At 41.1% G+C, this 23,410-nt stretch overlaps 1 protein-coding gene and 1 non-coding gene across 2 annotated transcripts in view; both read right to left on the bottom strand.

Annotated features, from left to right (window-relative positions):
- Positions 1-3,805: 3,805 nt before the first annotated feature.
- trnas-aga lies at positions 3,806-3,887 on the bottom strand. The gene has a single exon. It is a non-coding gene; the product is annotated as a tRNA-Ser (tRNA).
- Positions 3,888-7,121: 3,234 nt separating this feature from the next.
- tmeff2a (transmembrane protein with EGF-like and two follistatin-like domains 2a) overlaps positions 7,122-23,410 on the bottom strand; it is a 134,983-nt gene continuing 118,694 nt past the window's right edge. The window contains exons 7-10 of the mRNA XM_031757349.2: positions 21,226-21,282; positions 20,923-21,049; positions 10,164-10,322; positions 7,122-7,949 (exon numbers count right to left, since the gene is read on the bottom strand). Coding sequence (XP_031613209.1) covers positions 7,853-7,949; positions 10,164-10,322; positions 20,923-21,049; positions 21,226-21,282 — 440 coding nt within the window. The 3' untranslated portion in view covers positions 7,122-7,852. The remainder of the gene's footprint in view (positions 7,950-10,163; positions 10,323-20,922; positions 21,050-21,225; positions 21,283-23,410) is intronic.

Raw genomic sequence — 23,410 nt, 5'->3', positions numbered from 1 at the left:
AGGTTGTTATGAGGTGAACATAGAATCAAACCGTGGGTGTTATTGTCCATTTGGGGTCTTTGTTCAGACTCACATTACATTTGAAGTTGCACCCACAGTAAAAATTGGCAGTGTCTTCTTCCTCCGCTCCACTATTACGGCTGCAGCTCAGAGGGGTTGTAACGGGTGAGAGGAAACAAAACTAGACCTGACAAGTTCAAATCTTCTGCAGAGTCTGCTGACTTGCAAAGAGAAACACAAGGCCTTTAAATGCTTGTCAATGGCAAATAGGATCAAACAGTTTAAAGAAGCGGGAAAATAAATATTCTGTTCTTGCATAATTTTCCTGAAGAAGATGAAATCCAGCAGAATCATTAGTTTTATAACTAGGCTCTTTAGAATAGAAGCCAAAGCACCAAAACTTAATGCTTAGACTCATTTGTTTACCAACCATTCCAGAAAGTAAGTAAGTAAGTAAAGTAAAATTTTATATATATAGCACCTTTTAAGATAAAATCACAAAGTGCTTTACAGAGGCAGAACACATTAAAATCTAAAACAAAACAAAATCAACCAAAAGCAAGTTTAAACAGATACGTTTTTAACTGCTTTTTAAAAGACATGACTGAGTCCACAGATCTCACAGTCCACAGATCTCAAATTCAAAGGGAGCGAGTTCCAGAGTCTGGGAACCACTGATACAAACGCTCTGTCACCTTTTGTTTTTAACCTTGTATGCTTGACAACCAGCAACCCCTGGTCACAAGACCTCGGGGACCTGCTGGGGTGATAAGAAAGAAGAAGATCACTTATGTAAGTTGGAGCTACACCATGCAGGGCCCTATAAGTCATGATTTTGATCTTAAATTGGACCCTGAACTTGACAGGGAGCCAATGCAGTTGAATCAGCGGGGGAGTGGCATGGGAGTGTTTGTGACGAACCCAGGTTTTCTTCTGAAGCCCATCTTACCAGACAGGAATCTTAAAACTGAGGAAATAAAGGGGTCACTGAACTTTGATCGGTTTTGAGGACAAAAACCTGTTGTGAGCTAGCATTCTTACTTTTATCATCTTTGATTTTAGCCAAAGAAAAGCTATAAGACCTTGGTGTCCACACCAAACATAGAGTGAAGTTTTTGTGTGGCCACGAGCCAAATTCATTGGATGGGAATCAATAGTTACTTTTCCTAAAAGCAATTCAGTACCTTACTTAACCCTGTCATGCATTAATTATGACAACCTCAATCAGGACTTTTTTTCTTAAGTATTTTTTATTCATCTTTAGGCATGAAAAGATGAATAAAAATACTAAAGAAAAAAATCCTGATTGAGGTTGTCATAATTAATGCATGATTATTTTTTGTGTTACACATTGTCACATAACTTCCAGTTAGCAACACAAACCTTAGACTACAGTTCCACACACGAACACAAATCTCTGTCCTGATGAGAACACGTATCTTTCTCTTAGTTTTCATGTATGAACACAAAACTGATAATGCAAAACAAGATGAAAACCAACCAAAGAAACTTCAAAGCAATCGTCACAGTGATTCAGGTAAAAATGGAGGCTATGCTGGTGCAATGCTGACTGCTCATCACTGCCTTTGTTACCTGCTGAAGTTCAGGCTCTGTCTGCTGGGCTGAGGTCAGCTTACACTTAGCTTTATCATCACTCTGGGATCTTGGCTAGCTTTGTGTTAGCATGCTGTCTGTGCAAATGCTTGCAAAGAGCCTAAGTTGTGTTATCAGTATGAAACTGTTGGTTCTGTCCTGGACGCAGTTTGCACTTTACCATCCAACGAAATAAAAGTAATGTCCATATCACTTCTGGTGGTAAAACAGACAGCGCAAGCAATACATAGGACAGGTTAAAGAAAATAGTTTCTTTATTTTTACTGTATCTGTGTGTAACCGAACAACAGGTGAATGCCAAGAACAAGAAGAAGTGTAAATATTGGAGGGCGAACTTGTTATCAGCTGTAGCATTTGCCAGACTCCAGGGTCTCAGCTGAGAGCAGATACTCAGACATTCACAAAGATTTCCTTCCTGCTCCTCCCTGGCCTAGAGCCCATTGGATCTGAGCCTAAAGCAGCAGGGGAAGATGGGAAACTGACAGGATTACACTGACTGGGTCCTGCCAGGTTCTGTGCAGACACATAAGTGGGTGTGCCAATGACTGAACTGCAAGAAACCATGACTTTTTACTTTGTAATTTCAGTGAGGGTGAAGGGTAAAGTGTGTACTGTGACACTACACAATTTCCATTATGAGATACTGATACAACAGCAACCTTGCCCGCCCTTCCTTATAGGTTTAAAGAGGTACAGTTTGTTGCAAGTGGGAAAATGGAGGAACATGTGAGTGCTATTAGATGTTGTCTAAGGATCTTGGAAAGAAAAGCGTCTGGACTTCTTTAAGTTGCTTGAAGACGTTTCACCTCTCATCCGAGAAGCTTCTTCAGTTCTAAGGGTCAAATGGTGGAGAGTCCCAGATTTAAACCCAGTGGGAGTTTCCCCCCAAAGAGGGACAAAGGACCCCCCTCCACCATTTGACCCTTAGAACTGAAGAAGCTTCTCGGATGAGAGGTGAAACGTCTTCAAGCAACTTAAAGAAGTCCAGACGCTTTTCTTTCCAAGATCCTTAGACTACGATGACCTGGATGACTGAGAACCTTCACAGACTATTAGATGTTGTTGTTCTTTGTATTTTTATAATTGCTGCTACGTGAAATGCATCCTTGAATATTCCATAATAAACTCTGCATAGCTTATGTAATTGTTTAAAGTTAAAAAAAAAAAGGTGGGGGGAAAAAAGGCATACGTGCCTTAATGCCTATTGGTTCATTAAAGAGGCTGGGAACATTTTAAATTCTATCAAAGTGACCCAGGATTTTCCAGAGCAGGATTTCCAGGATTATTAACTTTTCCTTTGTTGGGATAGTCTTTTGCCGATTCCCATAATAATGTGACTTTGATGTTCTTAATGCACTGGGTGGCGGCTGGAAGAAGTCTCAAGAAGTGTGCATTCTACAGTTTACCCTTCAACAGCAACACAGGGAAAAAAAGTAATTCTGTAACTCATTCTGTAAAAAATCGGTGGTTTAATCAATACTTATGGGGTGACCAACCATCCTCTGTTTTTTGCACTTGTTGACTTGGAAAAGCCTATATGACATTTGTATTTCATCATTCATTAACTGCACAGAGAAGGCATTGTTTAAATATGTTAAAGTTTTCTTTAAGCAAACAGTATTATTAAATTTGTTCATGACTGGGCCAAGTGTCCTCTTTTTTGGAAATCAAAATATGGTCACCCTATAGAACCTATTATCATATTAAATATTTGTAAAAAACAAACAAACAAACAAACAAACAAACAAACAAACAAACAAACAAACAAAAAAAACCCAACAACTTCTAAAAGCCTTCTAAGGTAAATTCGTTTACTGATGGCAACAACTGAAGTGGTCAAATATGGAGGACACAGTTAAATCATCTGTACAGGTAACAAGAAAGCTACACGTTAATCGTGACTGGATGAGTCAGGTCCAAAGAAAATCAGCTTTAATCCTCGAACAGACCTTTTTCCATGCAGCAGACGTTTTGACATAAATAAAGACAGGTGTTACTAATCGCATTTATTAGAACTCTGGACTTAAATAGAACAGCACCTACAATGAGGTTATTAGTAATGCCAGTGTTTTAAACTATTTAATGTCAAACAGGTGCCGTGAAATTGATGCAATGACAGAGAAACATGGCGGTTCTAGTCAGCAGTAATGATTTTTTTACGTCCTTATGACCGGTTTTGAAAACGTCAGCTCGTTGTCGGCAGGATTCGAACCTGCGCGGGGAGACCCCAATGGATTTCTAGTCCATCGCCTTAACCACTCGGCCACGACAACCACACAATATAGCCCGATATAAGAGATGACTTCAGATGAGTCCGTGAGTCCACTTTTTAGTAAAGCTCATCAAACATTTCCTCAGTGATGTTACCGCATCTGTGACGCCGCTGTGCACAGAAGAGGCGCATGCTGAGGTCAAGTTCCGGTGAATACAGCGACATCTGGTGGCGGCTGACACCTGTTGCACTGTGGTTACCTGTTACTGTTAAAACCGTTTTTAAAAAGTGCCCGTTTAAACTCTAATTTTATTTTAGTCCTTTATTATCTAATTGGTGACTCAATGGTAAAAATGAAGACGATCAGAATTTTACAGTAATACAGCAACACGTGAAACAAAGTCATCTCCTCAGTAACCAGATTCACCAAGTTTCTGATCAAACTGACCACGACCAAAAAAAATAAAAAAAATAAAAAATAATTACACTTAATACATATTTATATATTCACAGTAACAAAAAGTAACAAAAAGATTTTTTTCTCTCCTAGTTTTAGTTTATAGTTTAGTTTTAGGAATCAGGTGAAAAAAAAATCCCATACTGTAAAACAACAACAGCACAGCAAACTCGTACTGAATTCATTGTAAGTGTATATTAATATAATGCCAGCGTATCAAAAGTAAAAGCATTCAGTGCAGAAAGGAACTCATGCAAGTGTAATTAACATCAGCAGTTATGTTCATGTGTCAGTAGCTGATGTAGCACTGTATAGTACTGCTGTTGTGGCTGGATAAGGTGGGTGGAGCCTAATTTACTACAGAACTGCATCTCCTTCTTACCATATACGTTTAATTAAAACTCAGATTTTAGAGTAATTTAGTAAATTAATACGCTTCTCAAAAAACTGAAGGGCACACTTGGCACTGTGCACCAGAGACACAGATGTTTTGATTCCTAACTGGACAGACTGATATTCCTGAAGTTTAACTGACTTTGTGATCCAAGTTTCACTTAATAAAAAAAAAAACAACTTTTTAATTAGTTTATAATACCAGATATAGCGTGGAATAAAATTTTATGAAAGTCAGAGATTTGTAATTTATTCAATGCAAAAAAATTCCAATATGACTTATAGTGTAATTGTAAAAAAAAATTAAAAGGCTCTATGTTAAAATTTGGCTTTGAGATGTGTTTGGGGTTTTAAATTTCCTGCTTCACAAAGATGCAAAGCAGAGTGCTGCTTCCCCTCATGGAGTTCAGCTCTAAGAAGCAAAACACAGTTTTCATTCTATAGTTATCTTAATGCTGAAATAGCACTTTATTTTACCCCACCTCAGGTCTTTATTGCTTTCTTGAAAGGTAGTTTAGAGATCCTGCCCCTCACCCATCAGTACTTCACAGTGTTTTCCCATCTTTCTTTAATTCTGTGTGATGGCTTTTTTTCCTGTCTCATCAGAGTTTGATGTATTGATGTCGTGGTGTGTTCACTTTTGATCTGTCTGCTTGTGTTTTAGATAGAGCTGATGTAGTCTCCACAGTGTTATAGAGTTCTGTGCACTGCCAAGTTAGAAACTTTCAGTCTGGAATTACAATCGGACTTCTGACACTTTCTTGTAGTTCTGATGTTTCCTGCTATCACAGTGCTGCTTAGTGAGCAATGTTCTGCTGGAAGCTTGAGGCAGATGAATAATGGCTGCAAGCTGATTTGCACGAATAAGCCTCTGATGAGTCGATCAAAACCACCGTTATCAGTCATCTGAATGACATCTGAATAATGGGAGGGAAATAACTCACGGAAATCTAAGCTTTTATACAAGGAAGCCAAACCAAAAGAAATCATGCAGACCCTAAATCTCAGCTGCTCCTCACTGAGCTCAGATCAGAGGTCAACTTAAAAAGAAGTTCTTCCTCCCCACTTTTGACAGGCACATGCTCAGATTCGTCAGATTATTCAAGTTTTTACCTCTTTACCTTACAATATAAAGTAGTATGAACTGGCAACTTATCCATCCATCCTCTGTTGCTTCTCCAGGTCTGGGTTGTGGGGACAGAGATACCCAGGCCTCCCTTTGTCCGGCCACCTTCTCCAGCTCCAACTCCACCTGAGAGACATAATCTCACCAGCATGTCCTGGATCTACCCCAGGACCATTTGGAGACGCCCAAAACAGCTCAACTAGGAGGTGTCCAGAAGGTAATCTTAGTCAGATGCATTGAACCACCTCAACTTGCACTGTTGAGTAGTCTACTCTGACCCCCTCTCAAAACACTCAGCTCCTCAACCTGTCAGCTTGTTTGGTCACTACCCTCCACGTGCAGCTATAGACGTGGGTGGGAATGCTGATCGGATAGTGAAGCTACAGCGTCACTTTCGTGCTCAGCTTTCTGTTCAACATAACAAACCGACACAAGATCTGCATTACTGCAGATTATTATTTACTCATCCTATAGAACTGCAATCACAGCACAGGTTTTTGTGTCACTTTTTCTATGTGGTACAGCTGAGTGTGAAGCAGCTGGTTTGAGTTCCTGTGGTTTTGGGCTCCTGCTTCAGAATGGTGGATTCACTGTTAGGGATAGAAGGCATTTAAATGTCTCTCAACCTTACCTGACTGATGATTACCTGATGATACCGATTACCTGACTGAGCGGACTGGTGTGATGTCAACAGTAACGCAGATCATTGTGATGAAGAAACAGCTAAGACAAAAAGTAAGGCTTTCAGTCTCTGAGATTATCTAAGTTCCAGCCTCCACCGATGGCCATGAGCTCTGTGTGCAGAGCTGGTGTCTACTTCAGCTACTACAGGGCCAGAGGTGGGGTACATCTATATCCATCCCATATTGACACAAAACAATCACACAAATGGAACTGTCACATGAGAAAAAGTGAGATCCAGATCATATGCAATATGTGTATGACCAATTGATCCTTTAAAATTGACTTAAACTGGCCTGTTTTAACTAAGTCTGAACGAGATAAGACCGATGTGTAGGTATGGAACTAGACTGAAGCTTCATGTCGTAAAGAGCCAGGTGAGGTGATTCCAAAATCCAGTCAGGATGCCACAGGCATTCTCTCTTTGGAGATTTTCCAGGCATTTCCACCTGGAAGGGGAACACCGGTGTAAACCAATAACTCACCGTGCCTCAGTATCCCCCAGGAGAAACAGGAAAACACTGAGGAAAATGGATGGATGGTGATACAGATTTTGATTATGACACTAATAAACACTACCAACATGTCATTGGTTCATAACAGACAAAGACTGACACAGAATATGTTACATTTCGTGATATAAATTATTTATTTACATTTACAGAAAAATTACCCCATCAAGACAACGTAGTAATAACTATTGGAAATAGAACCCAAGATACAGTAGCTGACGTCATCGTCACAACCGAACAGAGAGCTCTATAATAACATTGTGCCCTCTGTCAAAGGTCTCCTATAACACAAGGTGCAAGGCATCACGTGTAGCCCCAAAAACCCCCCACCCCCCTCCCAGGCTGAACACACACCTCATTTAAAGCCCGATACCCTGCTTTGCACTACCCCGATTTGCTTTGTACCCCTCATCTACAAAGAACAGACACCGGCTAGCCCGCCTCTACCAAAGTGCACACATCTAATACACATTCACACACACACACACATTCAGTATCCTCCGGACCCCCCCTCCCGAGTCCTCATAGTTCGTGTTTTTTGTTTTTTTTCAGAAAAAACCTTCAGAAAAAGGTGCAAGGAGACACATGGGCAACTTGGGGGGGCTGGCGGCTGCGGCAACTGATGGCAGCATTTCTCCAATGTGTAATCATCATCACCCACTTGTGTGCCAGCTCTGTCTTTGCTTTGCCACCATCCTCCATGGACATTCTTTGAGTTCATACTGGGAGAGAGGGCGAAGAGTGATGGGAAGCAGATGCTAATTTTCAGGGTTGGCCTACTGGGGGGCGGGGAAGAAACATCTAACGCCACAGCGCTCCGTAACGTGGAGGGGGGACTCTGTCTGGTGTGTCTGGGCTCAGATCAGTCGGGTGGAGGCGCGCATGGTATTCTCTGAACTGAAGTGGACATTGTTCTGCTTCTGCCGGTTGATCCTGTTGGTCCGTGGGCACTTCCTGAAACACAAAATCATGAAGAAGATGAATTGCTGTTTTAATATTAATCTAATAACTGAGACTTTAGAGGGAGAAACGTGGATGGCAGACTGCTGCTTTAATACACGCAGATGCTTTAAAGCAGAGGTCCCAAACCTTTTTCATGTAAAGCACCTGTCAGGGATACAGATGTTAGCACATGATTATAATGACCAAAAGAATTCATGATACACACAATATGACTGAAAAATGGGTAAAAATCACCCTTTTTTAAAAATGACTACAGTGTAGAATGTAACAGCACCAACAAATTGTGGAAAGAATATTAAAAATAAAGTTAATTTGTAACCTTAAACAAGTATGAAGAAAAACACATTTGTAAATCACGGTTAGAGCCTGCAGTCTTTCTTTCATGTTGCATATGTTCAGGCTCACTGTTAATAAGTCTGAGTTTGGGATTCATGTGTGTGCTTCTTTGACTCGTGCAACCCCCAAAGGCCACATCCACGCAGGCCGAGAGACCGGAGAGTCACACCTACTGAAAGGTTTGCATTCCTCGATTGATTGGTGAGTGGTTGTTGACAGTCACTGGGAAATTTGTTAAAGCTCCAGTCACGCCAGGGACCAGTTAGTGGCCCCCTGGCAACCACAGGTTGCTAGGGAAAAATGTATTCCCTGACAACTGGAGAGTGAGCAGCCTCTTTGCGATTTGTTTCACCTGTCTCTGGGATTGTGTGACTGCAGCTACACTGATGCATGCTGCATTCACCTCCAAATGGGGAACATAACAAAGATCCCAGGGCACTGGAAGGACTTTCAAGCACCTCTGATCCCAATTAGACTGCCAGAAAAAGACCGATCCATGGAAGCCCCACCCAGCAACCCCACAGCATCCAAAGGATCCGTGCCTGACGTTCTGGTGCCAGATAACCCAAAGCACTCCATGTGGTTCTGAGTACATAGCCATGTTATTCAGCAAAACTCAGTGCGGCTCACAAAACTTGTTGCTGTGAGAACAAAACACCTGTTTGAGACTTTTGTAGCGGGAAAATTAGAGGACAATCTGTAGAGAGATGATTTTCTTTTTTAACGGAAACAGGAAAATAGCATTTTATAAAATGCTGAATTTGTGGGAAATGACTAACATCTTCATCTTTTAAAAATTAAACAAAATATTTTCTTTTCCAATCATTTCATAGGAACCAGAGGCTTGGGCTCCACAGAAGAAGTTCAAGTTATAAAAGCCTTGTTTGTTCTGTTCATTTTATAAGACAGAAGTAACGAATAATAAAAAAATGGTGGAAACGTTATTTTGCAGGGAAGTCCTTTTGAACAGACCTTTTCCAAGATGTCAAAAAATCTCTTGCACAAGGCAAAGCATAGGGATGACCTTTTCCACTTCCCCCTGTTTGTCCTTTAACTGAATGGCAAATCTTTACAACAAACAGAAATCACATAAAACTCCAGCAACATTCATAAAACGCAACAAATGCCGCGGAAGTTCGATCGGCTTGACAGAGACGGAGCGAGTCAGTAACCGCTGAAACGCTTGCCTGCGTCGATTCGCTTGGAAGTTCATTCCTTTCGACTCGTAGAAGAATGTTCAAGTATGTTTTTGTGTTAAATGGATATCGCTACGCTGCAGGACACATTAGTGTTGCTGTCGCTGTATTTTGTGTTATAAATTCTCTCTTTGCTTCTTTATCTCCTCTCCTTACCCTCTCACCCTGCTCCACTTTCTCATTTCGCCCCTCCTCCTCCTCCCTCCTTTGCTCGGAGGAGCAGTTTTGTCTCGGTCAAAACTCCTTTAAAATCTTTTATTAAATGTCATAAATTGCTTAGGTCAGCCAGAGGCAGACAAGCTGCAGGCTATATGTGTGTGTTTGTGGCTCTGAGTGTGGCTGGGTTTTTATAGTGAATACAAAATGCTTATGTTAAAACACAAGTGTCTGTGTGTGTGCATGCTGGACTATACAGATATGTGTGGGTTTCTGTGCTTGCATGCACACCTGCAGGTTTTCAGATGTGTGTGTGTGTGTGTGTGTGTGTGCCCTCTGAGAATGTGACAGTACTTTCTATGTATGCCCAAAACCTCGGTGACCTTTCAGCTGTTTCCTCCATGCTCAGGAGCTTGTGACTCTCAGATACACACAACATGGAAAACACTGCTCCCAGGCTCATTAGTAGGCTGTTTTTGTATATGTGTGTGTGCGTGTGTGTTCGAGCATGACTCACCTGGTAATGCAGAGCACCACCACACAGATGATGACCACCTGGAGTGCTCCGATGATAGAGGCGATGAGGACATAGTGCAGTTTGCCGGAGCCTGGCACCACATAGAGGACGTTGTACTCCTTGATGTCACAATGAGGGCCCCTAAAACCCGAGTGACAGCTGAGATCACACACACACAGACGCACAAGAGTGGGGGGAAAGCGAGAGAGAAAGCGAGTCATTCCTGTGCACGGAGTGACAGGTTCATTATTTTTAGCATTTCTAATTGAAACGTCACAGAGTGTTTGATAAAGACATTGCGGTGGAACACTGCATTTCTGTGACAGTGTGGTGACTTTATTTTTTTCCTTAGCTGTAGCCGTTCAGATGAACATGACTGATGGGGTTTGCAGTGGAAAACGGTTAGCGGGAGAGCGTGTGTGTGTGTTTTCACACCAAGTGGCTAAAAATGCATAATCTTCTCTTTGTTCTAGGCCTGTGGCCATACTAATGCTGCCATTATAGATAGTGTGTTAAGCTGTGTGTCCGTACAGAATGTACACATGTAGCTGCCATAGCTGTGCTGAAAGCCACCAGATGAAAACATCAAGTAGTGCGATTGGTCAGTTTGGGCTCCTTGTGTTTTCTCTTACAAGCTTCTGATATCAGGAGATTAATAGGGAAGACACTCAGGAAATAATGGAATGTAAGAACAGTTACTGCAGGGACTATAATTAAAGCATGATGCAATTCGGTCATGATACATCCATCTTGTGGTGCGGCGCTGGTATCAGTGTGTGAAATCAAACACTGAACGATTAATCAAAGCTTTCGCTGTGGGGAGCTGTGGTGCTCGAGCTGTCATTGACACCTTAGGACAAAAATAAAGTCCACATTTTTGGCATCAAAAAAGAAAAAGAAAATCTTCTCAGGAAATGATCTTCGGGGTGGATAGTGGTATTAACTACTTGCTGCCAGGGGTGCCAAACTCATTTAGCTCATCCCAAGTAGGTCACGCCACTTGAGCCACACTTCAAGAAAAGCCACATACCATCTTAAAATGAGAAAATCTAAAATGTGTCCTTTTTTGACGTAAATAAGCACATAAATACATATATTTAATAAACTATCCGTTTACAAAGATCAGTAACAACAGAATAAGAGATGTAAAAGCAGCAATAGGTCCCAGCTTTTCTACATTCAGTTCATTTTCTGTCATTATAAAGAACACCTGCTACTTAGATTCATCACTTTACTTTGGCGTGGCTAGGTTTGCTGAGGTGCTGCCCCCTGGTGGAGGCTAAATAATCTGCATTTCCACATGCGCACATTGAAAAACAAAGATGCAAATGCAGAGTTTTGTCTTGCAGGTTATGGTCGGGTCTGAGCTGGTTAGTACTTGGATGTCCACATGGAAATACTAGGTGGTGCAAAGTTGGGTGACGTAGTTGGTTGAGTGGTTAGAAGACAAGGCACACCTTTCTGTGTGGCCTGTGTGGGTCTTTGCCAGCATGACAGCAGCAAGTATACCCATTTCCACAACTCAGTTTCTATGTATTCAATGATATTGTCTCATTTTTCATATTGTATGACAGTTTGGGCTTTGCGATCTATAATTAGACATCTGACATCTTTATACAACCAAACTCTAAAAACAATGGATAGAAAGCCTGTTTGGTGGCATCCTTGTCACACTTTTAAGAAATATAATTTACTTAGTTTTGAGAGATTTATTCATTTGTCTTTTTCTTAACTTAGTTTTCAAATGTATAAACAGTCTGGGCCAGAGTGTTTTTCTAGACACGTTCAAAGAGAAGACAGTAATGGCATTACTGGGAGCACGGTGCGACTGTGAAATACCACATTACAGATCTAAAGTTGGACAGAGGTAAATCAGAGCCGCTGCAATTTTAATTATGTCATTATATTATAATTTCACAAAGATTCATACTCTCTAGCGTGTATACATGCCAGAACATACATGAAAACATGCACAACCAATGTGCATTTTACAACAAATCTCATTTATACTAATCTTTTCCATATGGGTGTTGAATGTGAGTCTAACCCTGAGTCCCAAATACTGCTTTGAATGACACCAGCTTCTACTTGAAAACATGTTAGCACGGCTGTGAAGAACTCTAGACCTCAGGCTGGGGCGAGACTGACAGCCTTCTCTAGTGGGCCAGATGTTTGGCTCGATGGTTCCAGCCGACTGGCTGTATGGTTGATACCTCTGCGCTTATTTCTAGGGTATTTTCTGACATCTGACAAAACAAAACAAAAAATGCCCAAATTTCACCACCCTGCAAAAGTGAAGCCAAAATTAACAATGCTGGGTTCTATACCACAAGTTTGTTTGGCTATGTTTAGTCCAAAATTATTTCAGAATTTAAAAAAGTGTAAGTTAGAGTCCAAACAACAATGACCCAAAACATCTTATTGAACTTGTTACTCTCACCTGCAAGTTCCAAAAAACCTGATGCAAAAGAAATGAAGACTGGTGTTGCAAGCTTGGTTACACTGTTGCCTTTGTGTGTCAGATACAGCCTGGTTTCCATACAAGGACATGTGGGGTGAAACAGGTTAACAAAAAACCTTTTGTATTTAGAGCATTTTGTATTTAGAGGTAGTCTTTTACGGATGCAATCGGCTCTTCCTTCACGGGAGACTGCTCTCACAGCATAATACTACAGGTTTTGCCAGCTTGCTGTGGACCTTGAGTGGGAAAACACATACAAACACACACAAAAGACTAATGGAGATGATCTTTGTCCTCAGAGACGAGCTAAAACAGTCCCCCTTTTAATCTCCCCTTCTCCTCCATCTCCTCTTTACCTGCTTTTCCTGTCTCTGGGGAGGTTGTTACCCACCAACACCTGCACATCCTTGTATGGCACAAAAACACACACACAAACACACAACCTGCTTCACATTCTCTATCCCTTCGACCTGACAGCGTACGAGATGAACATTGCAACCTTGTTCTGTTCGGGGGTTGTGCTTGGTTTCCACACTCGTGTACGCACAAACACACACACAGTCACAGACATGCACCACTCCCACAGAGACCGCTGCGCTTTCCTTCACATTAAGATACAGACTTTGCCTTGTACAGCCATCAGGGGGCAGCAGAGACCCTCCGCACTCCCTGGCTGCTCAGCATGCAAAGAGAACGTCTGGGACGATCGAGGTTAGAGAGAAAGTAGAGAAAGATAGCGCGAGCGAGACAAACCAAGACCCCCTGGCTGCTACACTATCAGGCTGTAAAAGATGGCAGACCTGAGCAGCACACATGTATACTGGCTCGGTGCGTGGGTGGTGGGTTTTAATATCATTCCTCAGTGTGCCTTTTTGTAAATGCATATCTCTGCTGCCTGTGTTAAGTGTGTTCTGTGTGCCTGCATGAATATGAAATTTGCACCTGTGTGGCCAATTCTCAGCTGGTGTGTCTGTCTGCAAAATAGGGGCGCAAGGGTGCACAGAATTTACGGTTTGGCATGAACTCTGGTTTTAGAGTGAGAGCTCGATACACACAGTGAAAGCATCAATTTATTTTCAAAAAAGGAAAATGCTCTAAAGTTTGTAATTGTGCATAATTTCAACTTTAAATGCTGAAACAACTAAATGCTGCACTCTCTCTCTCAGTACAGAATTGGAGCTGTTTCTTGTGTGACAGTCAAAACACAGACTGTATATAGTAGATGGATGTATTTAAACCCACCTACTACCATTTTCAAACAGCTTTGAGAATTTTAGCTGTGACTGTTCTGTTATTTAGGGCCACAAGTGATCATACTTAATTTCCAGCTGGTTAACTAGATGGATTAGTTTTCAGTCGTGGAGGTTGTGGCTTGAGTAAAAAACCATTATGAGACATTACCTCCTGCTAACACTTTCAGCACAGAAAGTTAAACCTGCAAATAATAATACTTTCAGCCTCTTTCTTGTATGGATCCATATGTTTGATTTGGTACAGAGGTTTACATTATATATCGTATCATAAGCCACGACCTGAACACATACATGAAAAGATATTTGCCCTCTTCCTGAGTTCTTCATTTTTTTCCATATTTGTCACACTTAAACATTTTAGATTGTCAAATAAATTTTATTTTTAGACAAAGGTAACCTGAGTTAACACAAAAATACACGTTTGAAATGATGATTTAATTTATTAAGGGAAAAAAAGTCTCTTCAAACCTACCCGACTCTGTGTGAAAAAGTAATTGCTGCCATTGTTAAATCATGAATTAACTGTGATTTTCCACATTTTTTGGAAAGCTGGGTTTAATTTCAATAGCTCATCACTGCCAGACCTGTTGAATCAAGAAGTCACTTAAATAGAACCTGTCTGACAAAGTAAAGCGGGCTAAACAATCTCAAAAAGCAATTCATAGAGCCACGATCTCAAGAATAGCAGAGAAGCAAAGTCAAACTCACATCTATCAATTTGGAAAGGGTTTCAAAATCATTTCTAAGGCTCTGGGACTCCAACGAACCACGATGAGAACCATTAACCAAAACTGGGGAAATCTGAAACAGTGGTGATCATATTCAGGAGTGGGCAGCCCAACGTTCATTCAGGAGACAAAAGAACCCAGAAAAACACCTAAGAATGATTCAACATAAGAAAGAGACGATGATGATCCCCAATATGTTTGGGAAAATACTCTGTGGACTGATTAGACAAAAGTTTAACTTTTTGGAAGGTTTGAGTCCCGTTACATCTGGCATAAAACTAGCACGGCACTTCATAACAAGAACATAATACCAACAGTCAAACATGGTGGTGGTAGTGTGATGGTCTGGGGAACTGCTTTGCTGCTTCAGGATCTTGAGGACTTGCTGTAACTGATGAATTCTGCTCTCTACCAGAAAATCCTGAAGGAGAATGTCCAGCCATCAGTTCATGCCCTGAAACTAAAGTGAACTTGGATTATGTATATCTGAAACACACAAGTCCGCATCTGAATGGCTCAAAAAAAACAAAATGAAGGTTTTGGACTTAAATCGAATTGAGATGCTTTGGTATGACCTTCACCACACCCAATGCGGCATCGTTGTGAGATGTGAAAGTCTCATTAGCAGCTGCAGTTGTCAAGCGTGACACAATCACTTATTTAGTTTAGGGGGCTAAACTAATAAAGTCAACCATCATTTGAAATTTGTATTTTGTATTTACTTTAGTTATGTTTGCTAATATTACAATTTATTTGATGATCTAAAATATTTACGTTTTTGTTAGTATGCAAAAAACTAAGAAATCAGGAAATGGTCAAATACTTTTCTCATGTGTTTAATGTGTGAAATGTTTAAACTTGTTAATTGCTGAATTTTTTTCTGCCTGTGAATACCAACTTAAAAATCTCAAACAGGGCACAAATCTTTAAATAACTCATAGTTTCCTCTTTCCACATATAATATGTTTCTTTTATAAAGATTTGACTGAGCTGGCACAAAATGACTTGCAGCGTCTGTCGCTTTGCTGTCACTTTGCAGATTTGATCAACAATAACAAATTTAATACTTCCAGCAAATGCGCAGTAATAACAGGATAAGGCTTTTAGGGTTAATAAAAATAATAAATCATTTAAATTGATCACTTTTATATCAACATCATAAATGAACATGAAGCAGGAAAGCCAGTAAATCCATCTGCATTTATCTGTGATTGAATGTGAGAGTTTCTTAAAGTGTCTATTATCAGCAGCTGCTTCAAGTTTCTGCTTCAGTTCATGAATCCCCTGCAGCCATCCGAAGGCAGCGGCACAGATATGTTGATACATCTGCAGTTTATGATTAGAGCACAGCAACACAAGAGCGCCTAGCTATTATGCACACTTGTACACAGTTACATGCAAATGACACTAGGCTGCTACAAAGTAACCACACATCCCTACAAATCACTGGTGTAGTACCACATGATATACTGCTTTATACCACATCTGCACCAAGAAAGTGCCTGGGTTTCTCTGTACCTGCTTAAAATGCCCCAGGATATGTTCTCCTTTTCCTTTACTTTTGGGCTATATTTTTGTCACAAAGAAAATGGGCAGGTAGACATGAGCACTGTACTGCACTGATCAAAGTTCAGGCAACAGAGTCGTCTGTGTGCATACCAACTACAAAACTGAGTGCTCAAGTTATACAATTACACCCAAAGATGGAAAACTAAAAAAATAAATAAAATAAAAATGATAAAACAATGTGACAACTCCATCCATTCATCCATCCATCCATCCATCCATCCATCCATCCATCCATCCATCCATCCATCCATCCATCCATCCATCCATCCATCCATCCATCCATCCATCCATCTTATCATGCCTCTCTAGCTCTTCTGGGGGCATACGAAGCCATTCCCAAGCCAGGTAAGAGATTTTATCTCAGTCCGGGGACTTCTCACAGTAAGATATGTCTGAAACACTTCACCTAGGAGGTGCCCAGGATGCATCCAGATCAGATGCCCACAGCATTGTGATGGAGTCCTTTCGTTGTGGAGGAGTAGTAACTTGACTCTGAGTCCCCTCCGAATATCTGATCTCTTAGGTTGAGCTTCTACACCTTACAAAAGAATCTCTTTTCCACCATTTGTTTCCATTCTCATTCACCACCCAGATAACCTGACCACCGCTGAGGGTGGGAATATATCAACTGATAGACTGACGGCTTTGTTTTCATGCTCAGCTCTCTCTTCAACACAACAGACTGGAACGGCTTCTTCATCACTGATGACTGTGCTAATTCATCTGTCAGTCTCTTGTTCCATTCTTCCTTCATTCATGAACAAGACCCCAAGATACTTAGATAAGATATTCATCTGCTTGGGGTAGAAACTCACAAGGCAACCAGTAGTGGGCACTCCACCCTGTTCCGACTGAGAATCATGTCCTCAGACTTGGAGATGCTACTTTTCACCCCAGATGCATCACACTTGGCTGCAAACTGCCCAGTGCAATCTGGAGGTAATGGGTCAATGAAGCCAACAGATCAACATCATCTGCAAAAAGCAGAGATGAGATCCGAGACCATCGTACCTGAGACCTTCCAATCCTTGGCTGCACCCTAGAAAATGGTTTGAACCTGCAGGGGTCTCGAGGCGCTCTGGCTTCCTCCCGAACTCCAAAGACATGCATGTGAGATTATAATTGGAGATTCTGAAATGGCTGTGGATGTGAACATGAAGATGATTGGTGACACTCTGCCTCTCACACTATGACAGCTACAATAGGCTCCTCCCCTCTGCGACCCTGAACTGGATAACCAGTTGAGAAAAATGGTGGATGGAAGGATTTTTTGACAGAACTTTCATTTGAGTGATTTTGTTTTGTTTTGCAAATTAACAGAAACATGATAATAGTATTAACTACTAGGCTAATTTTACTTCAATTTTCAAGCAGTCATTAAACTATTAAAAACTGAACAGTTTGTGACTATTTCTAGTCTAAAAATATATATGTCACTTGTTTAGACCGGCACCTTGTCAGATGTAATCCACCTCAACTCTCATAAGATGGCAGTTTGCACACTAGCTCATTAAAGAACCAAGAATAAGAGGCCATCGCCAGCCGATAATTTCAAAATGCTGCAACTGGTGCTTCTTTAGTGCTCTCCACAACAGCAGCATGCACCCATATGATATAGGCATTTGGAATTACACACTGAAAGTCAATTACTATATGCAAATAAGAGTATAGTTAATTTACGACCAGTTATTGTAGACTTTCAGACTCGTAAATGGTTATAGAATATGTTGGATGTCAACAGCTGTCAGATCATTACAGCTATTGAAAAAGTGGAACATCTATCTCACTTGGCCTGTATATTCTGTGCGTTAGGGAGTTTGGTGGTGTTTATGAGGTGCTGCTCCATCATTGGCGTATACATTACTGGGAGGGAGCATGCCCACTACAGTAAAATAGACTACACCACTGCTCCACATACAGTACACCAAACTGGTCTGTTGGGACTTTTCATCCAGGTTATGATCAGATACTGGATTACAACATCTTTCAAATAAAACCTCCTTTCCAACTCTCTCTTTTAGTAAAAGTTAAGTGCGTTACAAATGAGTCATGGCTGTGTTACATTTCATGACACGATGTAACCATTTATGATGCGAGCTTAGATGCGAGATTAAAACTCAAATCGCATCATATAACAATTGATGCAGTCGTATACTGCAAATTACTCTGCTTTTTACTATTAATTTTTTACTGTAAGTTTCTGCCATCATTATACAAATTCAGTAAAACCAATAAAACACACGCCATCTGCACTTCTGTGGCAGTGCGGGCATAGGCTGTGCCAATATGACACAATATGAATTCCCAGAGAAGTGGCTTTGGACTTGTTAAGCTATTCAGGGTTTTTCGTACATGCAGGCTATCCCCTCGAACCACTTTTGCTGTGAGCCAAAGGAAAATCACTGGCATTCTAATTAAATTATTTTTCTAAAGCGTTTTATTAATTGGGCTCCATTTACTCAAGCTTAATAACCAGGATATTTAGAGCGCCCTAGGGTATGATTTTCAATACTGTGAAATCTTGATACGTTTTTGTTTATCAGAAGACCAGAAATAGCAGGAAATGCACTGATTTCTGTCCAGTGAGGTAAACCAGACTCACTGCCTTTATTATAAGTGGCTCGCTCATCCTCAGGAGTGCACCTCCCCAAAGGCCCATTCTAAGTTGAGAAAAATCCCTGCCTGTCTGTGAATAGCACAGCTGCAGCTGAAGACAGAAGCTGACACTTTTTTTTTTTAACTTTAATCACAACCCTCTCTAATATGTATATATCCCCCTTCAGCCTCTTACTGTGTGCTGTATGGATATGAACCACAGTCAAAGGTGTGATTGCAGATGGCACAAAGTCTGTGGGTCCAAGACCTGAAGCCTTGCACACCGCAAAATAAGACCCTAGATCATAAAGCATGGGGATGGAAACACCAGCATCCTCATTAAGCAGCAACAAACCCAACATGGGATTAATTTGAAGCAGTGCAGCATATTTGACTGGTCAACAGCCCGTCCTACCATTACAGCAGGAGGGATCTTAAACACTTCTCGCTCTCAGCGCACTGGCTTATATTCATTTAAAATAAACAAGGCTGATTAAAAAATAAATTTGCTCTAGCACTTTCTAAATTTTACAGCTGATTAGCTGTCTTACATTCCACACTTCCTGTTAGTGTCTGCAGATCACAGAGAGAGAGAGGAACAACAAATTTGTGATAAAAAAGACAGAACGGGTCTGAGTCATCTTGCTTCATGTAGAGTTTGTTTGTTTAAGTGCAAACCTAATGAGTACGGTATGCTCGACTGATAAGTAGAAAATGGCTAACGCTCTGACCGTAATAGTTAACATAAATATAAAATTGATAATGGGAAGCTTTTTAAAATCCATTTCTCTCATTATAAATAATAGTTAATACCATCTACAATCCAGTATACTCTGCTAAAAGTACATCATATTTAGGAAACAATGGTGGGCTGGCTAGCTTTTAAGTTAGAATATCAAACTTGTCTTCAAATGTTGCAGCATGAAATGTGAAATGTGTATCTTTGCTTAAGATGCAAACCACATTTGTTGTCAATCTCATAACACACCACCAACAGGCTCCCTCCACTAGACACTGGCTAGCTTAGAAGCCTGTTATCATTGGTAACCAGTGATAGAGAGTAACCAGTTTATGTGGGAGTCATCTCGTGGTCATGGGAAGAAGTCAGTGACAGCAAATGTCAAAAGCCAGGGGCCAAACCCTCACGGAGATGATGAGACAATGGTCAACTACTTTAGGCACCGATACTAACCTAAAGAATGCCCAAAAATGAAACCAAACAAGTGCAAATATCATAATTTGACATAAAAAATTAAACAGTCTTTTACCTGCTCTGTGCACTGTCTGTGTGACCTGTTGTGCTCATGCAACAACAGAGCAGGTCATGGTCAGGGTTATTCAGTGAGTGTCTGGCTTGTATACTGATCCTGCACATCTTACCTGTGACTTGGACAAAGTGATGGGTTTTTTTTGCATTCAGAAACCGATTGCAAGTAGTTGCAGCAGCCAACTGACCACCCAAAGGCCCACCATGTTATTTTACAGTTAAATGACCATCCTGCAGCAACTACATGACCATGTGTGGAAAATTTCTGAATTTATTATGTTTTCAGATCTTTGGGATTCTGGCTGGCTTCTGAATGTAAGCGGTTAATGTGAATTTCTGTGCAACAGATTTGCAACAGATGGCAACAGATTTGCGATTTTGATTTTTTATCACACTTAATCGCCGTTTTATCACCCACAGATTGCGTGTAATTGCCAACTTGACCCCATTCAGTGCAAATTAACAGCAGATGAACTCCATCTTACTGCCACTTTTAAGCGTCATGTCGCTGCACCAAAGTCGCTTTGAAGACGGCAGCTGACTGCGAGTGGTCTTCGAAGCAGCTAATTCAAAAGCAAAGAGATTCTAAGTTCACTGCACATGAACCCAACGATTTTGGTCATGCCTATTTTCGCTAGTGTGACTGCAGCATTAATGAAATTCCCAGAAGTGAGAACGCATCTGTGAAACAGACTATCTCCTGCAGTGTGTTGCATGTGAGAAAGGAGGAGCACGAAAAAGCTCCTGATTTAATTCTCCTGACGTTGTCCGCTGTTCATGTGCGAAAACATGTATTATCACTTTGCAATATCATTGTCGTTTTTCTGTTTTCCCTCTTCCTACGAACCTCTGTCCTGTGTGTTTGTTTGTGTGTGTGCATGTGTACCTGCAGGAAGGCTGAGCCAGGTTGCTGGGGAACTGACACTCTCCATGGACGCAGTAGTTTTTATAGCGATCTGGACAGGGGATGGACAGACCGCGGGCCAGTCCATTCCTGGTCTCCTCTTTCTCCCCTACAAAAACACGAGACCCTTAAAATCTGCCACTGCCCCTCAGGAAGAGATGAATTATAACAAGTGAGAAACATGAAAGGATGATGAACAGAGGAAAGTCTGGGAGCGATTCTAATTCATCTTTGAATGACAGCACATGTTATGTGCTTATCTGCCACCATCACGGAAGCACTCACCCGTGGGGTCGGTCCGTGCGAAGTGTCCATCTCCGCCTGTGTTCCCAATTATGTCATCTGGAAAGGCCAAAGACACATTAAAGCTAAGCTCAGGTCACTACAACCTCTCCTACAGCTCTATCGCAGGTTACTCATGCACAGTGATGCTACTGCAGGTAAAGAGGACTGAATGTGAATTATCATCTCAACAAAAGGTTCATGTGCCGTGTGCGCCTGTGTGCTTAATGCGTATAAATGTGAGCCATTCTCTTCAAGTCAGAAACCGCCGCCCCTAATGTATTACACCGAACAAAGGCCAGAATGGAGCAGAGTCGGGTGGAAAAGATCAGAGGGAATAATGCATTTTTGCTCACCTCATTGACGCTGCATCGAGTTCTACTTTTCACAATGGCTAGACAAAATCACCTTCAAATCATTATCATTTTATTGCGATTGATTTTTTTTTTCAGAGGTCAGTACGATCGTTCCCTCAAACAGAAGCTGTGAAAGCATTCTTCAGATTCATGATGCAAGACTTGTGGCTGGATCTGTGACTTTGAATTTAGTTCTTATTTTTCCTCTTTTATTTATTTCTTTATTCACAAGAACACCCGAGGCACAGTAAAAGAAAAGAGACTCAGAAAGATTTCAGTCAGTTCAAAAGCTCAAGTCCCGTATGCGTGACATCCACTTAAGAAAAATCAAATGAAGAAAACAAATGAATTTTAAAACGTAGCCAGCGGCGAGACGCTACAAGCTCAACAGACTGCAGCTCCAGTGGATTCAACGAGTATCTGGTTAAATTTGGCTGTGGCGCTGAGGTTCAACAATATCTTCGCAAGGTTATCTGCGCTTTTTGTTGAGCCACTGTAGCAAGCAGCGGTTACAGAAACCGTTTCCTAATAGCATGAAAGTGGAGCATAATCAGCCATCTAAGTGCCAGGGTGTCACTGTGAGTCCTTGCTAACATGAGGTCGTCTCAGTGCCTCCATTTCATGCTATTTGTCTTTTTCCTTGATTGAAACAGAATCAAACGGGGTGGTCTGACCCACAGGACATAACACGAGGGAATACAGATTTCTGTTTGTGTTCCAGAGCTCGTTAGCCCTGATTGCTTTACTTCCCATTACTTCTCAAAAGACCTATTTGTTCTGTGTGTACTCAGAACCTCTCAAACGGTCTCTTACACAAAAAAAAAATAACTACAGATCTTAAAAGGTGCATTTGACTCCAGAATCAAAGCCTGTAGTGTTTCTTTTAGATTGTTTAGGTGTGAATCACCTAGTTTGGGAGATTTCTGTCTCTTCTTTCACTTAATGGAACTAAATGACCCTCTAAAAAAGCTTTATTTAAAAACTCAGTAACTATTTCTAGAAATCATCACCTGGTTCAAAAAAGCACTCACAACAGGATTTGCTTTATGTATGAACTTTTTTTCCCTACCGAACGACACATGTCAGGTGTATCAATCTGCAAAAGGAAGCTTTTGTGACAGTAAACACTCATGTTTTTGCGCTCAGCTGAGCTACAAGGTTACCTAGTTGCATTCCTGTTTAGACTGGAAATAATGCCTAAAATAATTCCAAAATGAAAGTTCTCACAGCTCCATGGACTTTTTGGAAAACATAATGCTCTCAGTGCAAAGCAGTCTTACGTGTACATACAGCCCACAGAAGGCACCATAAAAACAATACAACAAATTCATAATTAAAGTAAGAATAAGGTCGTCAGCACGCCGTCCATCTCCAGTGCTTCACTCAACATCTTAACAGAGCCTAACTGCATCTGGTGAGTGACTCAGTTTGACTTAGTGGGTTCATTGTGGGAAGTGAGTCTCTCACAGAGTGCGAGGGAATTAGCTGCGACTACAGTAAAGTGAATGTTGGTGGTAGTGACCAGCCACAAAGTGTGCAGACAAGCTCAGGCTGCAGTAAAGTCTGTTACATAATGAGAAGAGAGCCGCAATAAACTGGAAAGTGAGGCTGACACTGATTCTCCTCAACACCTCTGCAAAGTGTTCAGATGACCAACAGACCAGAAAACAAGACTTTCTGGCTAAGAGGTTAGTGCTAAGCACTGCACCTCTGTACTGCCTTCACCTGTGAGGACACTAAGCGTTGACTGTCTACAGGGCATGGATATACACTCACTGGACAAATTATTAGGTACACCTTGCTAGTACTGGGTAGAACCCACTTTTGCCTTA

The sequence above is a fragment of the Oreochromis aureus genome, linkage group 16 (genome assembly GCF_013358895.1).
Source record: "Oreochromis aureus strain Israel breed Guangdong linkage group 16, ZZ_aureus, whole genome shotgun sequence".
NCBI classification, from domain to species: Eukaryota; Metazoa; Chordata; class Actinopteri; order Cichliformes; family Cichlidae; genus Oreochromis; species Oreochromis aureus.
Note: the sequence above shows the minus strand (reverse complement) of the source record. Positions and strands in the feature narration are given on the sequence as shown.